We start from the raw sequence: 7,821 nt of genomic DNA, 5'->3' as shown, positions 1-7,821 counted from the left end.
TAGCAGTAGTAGTGGTAGCAGTATTAGTAATAGCTGTAGTAGTAGCAGTGTTAGTAGTAGTAGTAGTAGTAATATTATTATTAGTTGTAGTAGTAATAGTAACAGCGTAGTAGTAATATTAATAGCGGTATCAGTAGTAGTATTAGTAGTAGGAAAAATAGTAGCATTAGCAGTAATAGAAGTACTTTATTAATCCCAACTTCGGGAAATGGGTATCACCACCTTCAAAATGGTTTCCTCCGTCCTCCCTCCCTCTCTCTGTCCCTCCAGGTGTTCTGTTTGCCAAGAAGCCCTCCCTTCCCATGATGCTGGGTGGTCACCAGAACCACACCTCCTCTCAGGGAAAGACCAGTCTGGGGCTGAACTACTCCTGCGTACAGATCCAACCGTCCTGCTCCTCCTCTTCCTCCACGTCCTCCACATCCTCGGTCCACGGACCCGGAAACTCCTCCCCCTGATCTGAGTCCCACCCACAGCCCCACCAACTCACTCTAAACCTCGCCCCTATCCTCCCCCAAAGACAGCACGCGGTCTGAGATACCAGGAGAAATGACTTCTGTTGTTTTCCCCCCCTCCTCCTCCCTTTTTTCTCTATTTCCCTTATCCCAGTTAAAATAATAATAAAAAAATATTTACAGAGGAAATACTTCCGCAAGAAAAGAACAAGAAAATGCTCTCCTTCTATTCTCTCTCCTCCTTCCTCCGATCTCTGAATAGCAATGGTATGTAGAGGACCTCTGAACCCAATGGTATGTAGAGGACCTCTGAACCCAATGGTATGTAGAGGACCTCTGAACCCTGTGTGTATGTAGAGGACCTCTGCACCCAATGGTATGTAGAGGACCTCTGCACCCAATGGTATGCAGAGGACCTCTGATCCCAATGGTATGTAGAGGACCTCTGCACCCAATGGTATGTAGAGGACCTCTGAACCCAATGGTATGTAGAGGACCTCTGAACCCTGTGTGTATGTAGAGAACCTCTGTACCCAATGGTATGCAGAGGACCTCTGATCCCAATGGTATGTAGAGGACCTCTGCACCCAATGGTATGCAGAGGACCTCTGAACCCAATGGTATGTAGAGGACCTCTGAACCCAATGGTATGTAGAGGACCTCTGATCCCAATGGTATGTAGAGGACCTCTGAACCCTGTGTGTATGTAGAGAACCTCTGTACCCAATGGTATGCAGAGGACCTCTGATCCCAATGGTATGTAGAGGACCTCTGCACCCAATGGTATGTAGAGGACCTCTGAACCCAATGGTATGTAGAGGACCTCTGAACCCAATGGTATGTAGAGGACCTCTGAACCCAATGGTATGTAGAGGACCTCTGAACCCTGTGTGTATGTAGAGAACCTCTGTACCCAATGGTATGCAGAGGACCTCTGATCCCAATGGTATGTAGAGGACCTCTGCACCCAATGGTATGCAGAGGACCTCTGAACCCAATGGTATGTAGAGGACCTCTGAACCCTGTGTGTATGTAGAGAACCTCTGTACCCAATGGTATGCAGAGGACCTCTGATCCCAATGGTATGTAGAGGACCTCTGCACCCAATGGTATGCAGAGGACCTCTGAACCCAATGGTATGTAGAGGACCTCTTAACCCAATGGTATGTAGAGGACCTCTGAACCCTGTGTGTATGTAGAGGACCTCTGAACCCTGTGTGTATGCAGAGGACCTCTGAACCCAATGGTATGTAGAGGACCTCTGAACCCAATGGTATGTAGAGGACCTCTGTACCCAATGGTATGTAGAGGACCTCTGCACCCAATGGTATGTAGAGGACCTCTGCACCCTGTGTGTATGCAGAGGACCTCTGAACCCAATGTTATGCAGAGGACCTCTGATCCCAATGGTATGCAGAGGACCTCTGATCCCAATGGTATGCAGAGGACCTCTGATCCCAATGGTATGCAGAGGACCTCTGATCCCAATGGTATGCAGAGGACCTCTGATCCCAATGGTATGCAGAGGACCTCTGATCCCAATGGGTATGCAGAGGACCTCTGAACCCTGTGTGTATACAGTCGAAGTCAGCTGTCTTTCTGTCCTGTGTGTATACAGTCGAAGTCAGCTGTCTTTCTGTCCTGTGTGTATACAGTCGAAGTCAGCTGTCTTTCTGTCCTGTGTGATTCCAGTCGAAGTCGGCTGTCTTTGTGTTTTTTCCTGACACCAGCTGCTCCGTTTGTGAGCAGTGTTAACATATAGGCACAGATTATATGGTGACACATCATCGGACCCAAGGAACTGTGGGACAAAGACACTGGGAGACATGTTGGCTTTCTGTTTGTTTCCGCCATCAGAAGAAGAGGAGATGTTTGAAGCGCTTGTCAATGTGTAGTAAGGTTTGTTTGTGACCTCTTCTAGGTATTATAGCTCTTATTAGTGCTGCTTTTCCCCTGATAACCAAAATACAAACAAGAGTATCCAATGAAAAGAAAGTAGAAGCATAGTAAACTATAGTATGCACAGCACAGCTACAATAGTGGGCTGGACAGTAGTCACCGATTGAAACGCTATTAGCGCGCACCACCGCTAACTAGCTAGCCATTTCACATCGGTTACACTCACCCCCCCTTTTGACCTCCTCCTTTTCCGCAGCAACCAGTGATCCGGGTCAACAGCATCGATGTAACAGTATAGCTTCCGTCCCTCTCCTCGCTCCGACCCGGGCGCGAACCAGGGACCCTCTGCACACATCAACAACTGACACCCACGAAGCATCGTTACCCATCGCGCCACAAAAGCCGCAGATTTGGCTTCAACAAAGCACATCTCTCAGAATCAGGGAAGTGCCATATTTCCTCCTTTTCATTCAGAGAGGAAAATATCATGGTCGTGTTATCTATTGAAGATCTGATCAATCAATTCCGCTCATCTCTCAACACATCGCCTAATGCTGTAGGACAACAGGAAGAGTGTCGAGACATGCAGTTATTCTATGCCAATGCCTTTGTCAGTAAAGCGTGTAAACCACTTGGCCTAGTAGCCTAAAGCATTGCGCCACTTTGAGTCGTGGTCAGTGTCTCTTACCCTTCTCAGATGTGGCTCTGAAGAGATTGCACATGATGGCTCATATCGCTGGTGAATGGTGATTCTACCTTCTGGTAGACTATCGCTGGTGAATGGTGATTCTACCTGCTGGTAGACTATCGCTGGTGAATGGTGATTCTACCTGCTGGTAGACTATCGCTGGTGAATGGTGATTCTACCTGCTGGTGAATGGTGATTCTACCTGCTGGTAGACTATCGCTGGTGAATGGTGATTCTACCTGCTGGTAGACTATCGCTGGTGAATGGTGATGCTACCTGCTGGTAGACTATCGCTGGTGAATGGTGATTCTACCTGCTGGTAGACTATCGCTGGTGAATGGTGATTCTACCTGCTGGTAGACTATCGCTGGTGAATGGTGATTCTACCTGCTGGTGAATGGTGATTCTACCTGCTGGTAGACTATCGCTGGTGAATGGTGATTCTACCTGCTGGTAGACTATCGCTGGTGAATGGTGATTCTACCTGCTGGTAGACTATCGCTGGTGAATGGTGATGCTACCTGCTGGTAGACTATCGCTGGTGAATGGTGATTCTACCTGCTGGTGAATGGTGATTCTACCTGCTGGTAGACTATCGCTGGTGAATGGTGATTCTACCTGCTGGTAGACTATCGCTGGTGAATGGTGATGCTACCTGCTGGTAGACTATCGCTGGTGAATGGTGATTCTACCTGCTGGTAGACTATCGCTGGTGAATGGTGGTTCTCAGATCCTAGGAAAGTAAGTCTTTGATAGTTGCTATGGGATCCCAATCTGCTGACCACTGAATTGGATAGAACACTTCAACATGTGACCCTGCAGAAGGAGGGTAAAACACACGTGGCTAGCTATGTTGGTAAGACAAAGAGAATATGTGGTTAAAACAGCAGAACATATCGAGGCGAAAGGTACTAATCTGATCACCAATCACACAGTGGCTTTATCTTATGACTAGCATCCACACTTATTATTTTTAGTAATACACTTGTGTTTAGCATTGGAGAGTCTCTCTCTCTCTCTCTCTCTCTCTCTCTCTCTCTCTCTCTCTCTCTCTCTCTCTCTCTCTCTCTCTCTCTCTCTCTGTCTCTCTCTCTCCCTACTCTCTCTGTCTCTCTCTCTCTCTCTCTGTCTCTCTCTCTCTCTTGCTCTCTCTCTTGCTCTCTCTCTCTCTTTTGCTCTCTCTCTCTCTCTCTCTCTCTCTCTCTCTCTCTCTCTCTCTCTCTCTCTCTCTCTCTCTCTCTCTCTTCATAAAGACATCAGCTATTTTCTCTATTGTGAAGGTAAATGGGAAACAGTTTGAAGATATATGTAGCTTTTTTTATTAAGTTCGTGAAACATATAATTTCAAACATTATTTATTTAGTTTTATATGTTTAGATCTGGGTCTGCAACCTTGCATTCAACTACTTTATTATTTGAAAATAATTTTTTTAGGAGTCCTTTCCAACACAGACAGATACCTCATTAATCTTTACCTCTATATATATATATATATATATATATATACACGCGCATAATAGAGTGAATACAAAATATACCTCATATATTTCATTTCTATAATTTGTTTATGTAAATCCACTGGAAAATCACTGTTTTTGTTTCTACAGATCACTGGATGTTTCATGTGTTGTATAGTTATACCAAAGAAGCGATATTACATGAACACACATCTACCTCATTGGTAAAGACCAACCAAACATCAACATGACCACAATCATAATTGCCAGTTTTCACATTTAGCCTTTTTTTCGGGTTCATACACAGCATTCGCTTCAAGACAATACAAACACAGATGGACCCCCATCAGGTTTGAAGGAGGTAACCTGTTTTTTTTGTTGTGTGGGGATTGCCAGGACTCTATTTCAGGTACACAATATAGTACAGCGTTATCTGTTAGGTAGGGTAAATGATTTGTAGTATATCATGTAACTTAATGTCAAATAAAGGTAATGATGTTCAACTGTAATGTCACAAAGTAGGAAACGGCCCTGCAATCCTGGTGTCAGTTCTGTTATTGAAGGTGGTTGTAGTCTGTTATAAATTCCAGTGGTTACTTGAAAAAAAGTTATTCTGCAGGAAGTCAGGCCGTGATGTGGATGTAAAAGGTTTTCAGATATACAGGGCTACATTCCAATGTTCATACTAGAATACCACTTAGAATGTCAGGAACCATAGATTACATTGCTTCATTCTAAGCAGCATGCTAGTGCGGACATTGGGGAGGAGGTGCTAAAGAGCAGAAATTCTGTCATAACTATGTCACTTCCCGTGGAGTCATTAAAGCATGTGTATCCAGTGCTCTGATGCACTCTGCTCTGCCTCTATTATATTGATGTTTTAAAAGGTCCTAAAGTTTTTACAAGGGTCCCTTCTTGATATTATATGGAGATCCGATCCTCCAACAAAGCAATGTAGAAAGAACCCAGCTGCAAAGCTGTGTGGATCGATTGTGGATTCATGTCCAAGTTCTGTGTGGATCGACTATGGATTCATGTCCAAGTTCTGTGTGGATCGACTATGGATTCATGTCCAAGTTCTGTGTGGATCGACTATAGATTCATGTCCAAGTTCTGTGTGGATCAACTATGGATTCATGTCCAAGTTCTGTGTGGATCAACTATGGATTCATGGCCAAGTTCTGTGTGGATCGATTGTGGATTCATGTCCAAGTTCTGTGTGGATCGACTATGGATTCATTTCCAAGTTCTGTGTGGATGGACTATGGACTCATGTCCAAGTTCTGTGTGGATCGACTATGGATTAATGTCCAAGTTCTGTGTGGATAGACTATGGATTCATGGCCATGTTCTGTGAGGATCGACTATGGATTCATGTCCAAGTTCTGTGCGGATCGACTATGGATTCATGTCCAAGTTCTGTGTGGATCGACTATGGATTCATGTCCAAGTTCTGTGTGGATCGACTATGGATTCATGTCCAAGTTCTGTGTGGATCGACTATGGACTCATGTCCAAATTCTGTGTGGATCGACTATGGATTCATGTCCAAGTTCTGTGTGGATCGACTATGGATTCATGTCCAAGTTCTGTGTGGATCGACTATGGATTCATGTCCAAGTTCTGTGTGGATCGACTATGGATTCATGTCCAAGTTCTGTGTGGATCGACTATGGATTCATGTCCATGTTCTGTGTGGATCGACTATGGACTCATGTCCAAGTTCTGTGTGGATCAACTATGGATTCATTGTCCATGTTCTGTGTGGATCAACTATGGATTCATTGTCCAAGTTCTAACTTGAGCTATGTGGGAGTAAAATATAATGCAAACATTCAGTTCATTCATGTCAAGATTAGTGGCAACGTTAGAGTGGGTCTCACATAGCTCAGGTCCGGACTGAGCCTTGTTTATATATGCTGTTGATATGGAATCCATATTCACTTGGAGAATGTATAATATATGTTCATCCGTACTCAATGTAGCAAAACCTGACTACCCCATTATTTTAGCGTAATTGTGAAGATGATACTTCCTGAAGGACAGATATGTAGTATTATTATGGAGGAAGTCAAATGGGGTACAATTTGTTTTCTCCTTTTTATAATAGCCTTTTGATAGAATATTAAAGAGATGTATTCTATTTGTTATCACAGCACTGACACAGTCTATCTTTCATGGCTGTTTCTTCTCCCATGTATCTCTTCCTGTACTGCTCAGCTCTGGATGCAGCACAACTCTAAACGTTTAACCAATCATTGAGCAGCGTTTGCCTACTGAATCAACAAGAACATCTAGTACAATCAGCGTAATTCTCGTAACCAAAGATATATATATTTTTTTAAAACAGCAAGAAAGAGATGCCAAACATCACAGAGAACAAGTTGAGTGTAAAAAAAGCTATAACAAGAGGATTAATAAGCGGGGGGAAAAAGATTCTCACTTATGTAGCTACTTATAACTTAAATAACATGTGGTTTACTGGTAGATTTAAGATCCTATAAGGGCTGTTTATGAAGCTTTCAATATTTCTTTTATTTTCACTTTTGTCAATTTTTGGATGAATCCAGTGCATTATGGGAATTCTGGATTGTGGTGCTCAGGGGTTTGTTTTGCCATTTGATGTGTAGCATATTTAGAAATAAAATACTGCTTTTGACTTCATTGAAATGTCTTTAATCTTCATTTTTTTATATATATATTAGTTCTATGACTTGAGAACTCCACGTTTTCCTTGTCAGTTTTAGTTGTTTGAAAACTTCCTTATTGCCTTTATAACTTAAGTTGATTCAGTTAATAATACACATCATATCAAGGAATTGAGTCCATCTTTTTTTCCACCTTGTGTCTCTTCAGGGAGATCAATCATGCTATAAGCTGTTTATTTCAGGGGACAGGCTGTCTGTGCCTAGCATATGAGTCGACATATGGCACCGGCTACGTTCAATCACGTTAGTGGCCAATAAACACATTACAATATAATAAGAATAATAAAGTATAAAAACAGCAGATGGTCTCATTTTTCACATAGAAAAAATGAAAGGAAACTGTCAATTAGTTTCCGCAGTGGCGAACGGACAGAGAGTGAGAGAGGGTGTCACGCTCGCCGTAAAGATGAGACCAAGGCGCAGCGTGAGTAGAGTTCCACATAATTTTAATCAACTGAAACTCACCTAACAAAACACCGACCGACCGACCGACCGACCGACCGACCGACCGACCGACCGACCGACCGACCGACCGACCGACCGACCGACCGACCGACCGACCCGCGAAGCTACAGGTATGCACTCAGGCAACTCAATGTAGACAAGATCCCACA

General features: G+C 43.5%; 1 protein-coding gene across 2 annotated transcripts in view; it reads left to right on the top strand.

The window, feature by feature from the left end:
* Positions 1–825, top strand: part of LOC120059555 (AT-rich interactive domain-containing protein 3A-like) — a 29,956-nt gene extending 29,131 nt beyond the window's left edge. For both annotated transcript variants that reach the window (XM_039009767.1, XM_039008988.1), the window contains exon 4: positions 271–825. In XM_039009767.1, coding sequence (XP_038865695.1) covers positions 271–458 — 188 coding nt within the window. In that variant the 3' untranslated portion in view covers positions 459–825. The remainder of the gene's footprint in view (positions 1–270) is intronic.
* The last annotated feature ends 6,996 nt before the right edge of the window (positions 826–7,821 follow it).

The sequence above is a fragment of the Salvelinus namaycush genome, chromosome 1 (assembly GCF_016432855.1).
Source record: "Salvelinus namaycush isolate Seneca chromosome 1, SaNama_1.0, whole genome shotgun sequence".
In the NCBI taxonomy this organism is placed as follows: Eukaryota; Metazoa; Chordata; class Actinopteri; order Salmoniformes; family Salmonidae; genus Salvelinus; species Salvelinus namaycush.
This window is presented reverse-complemented; position numbering and strand designations above follow the sequence as displayed.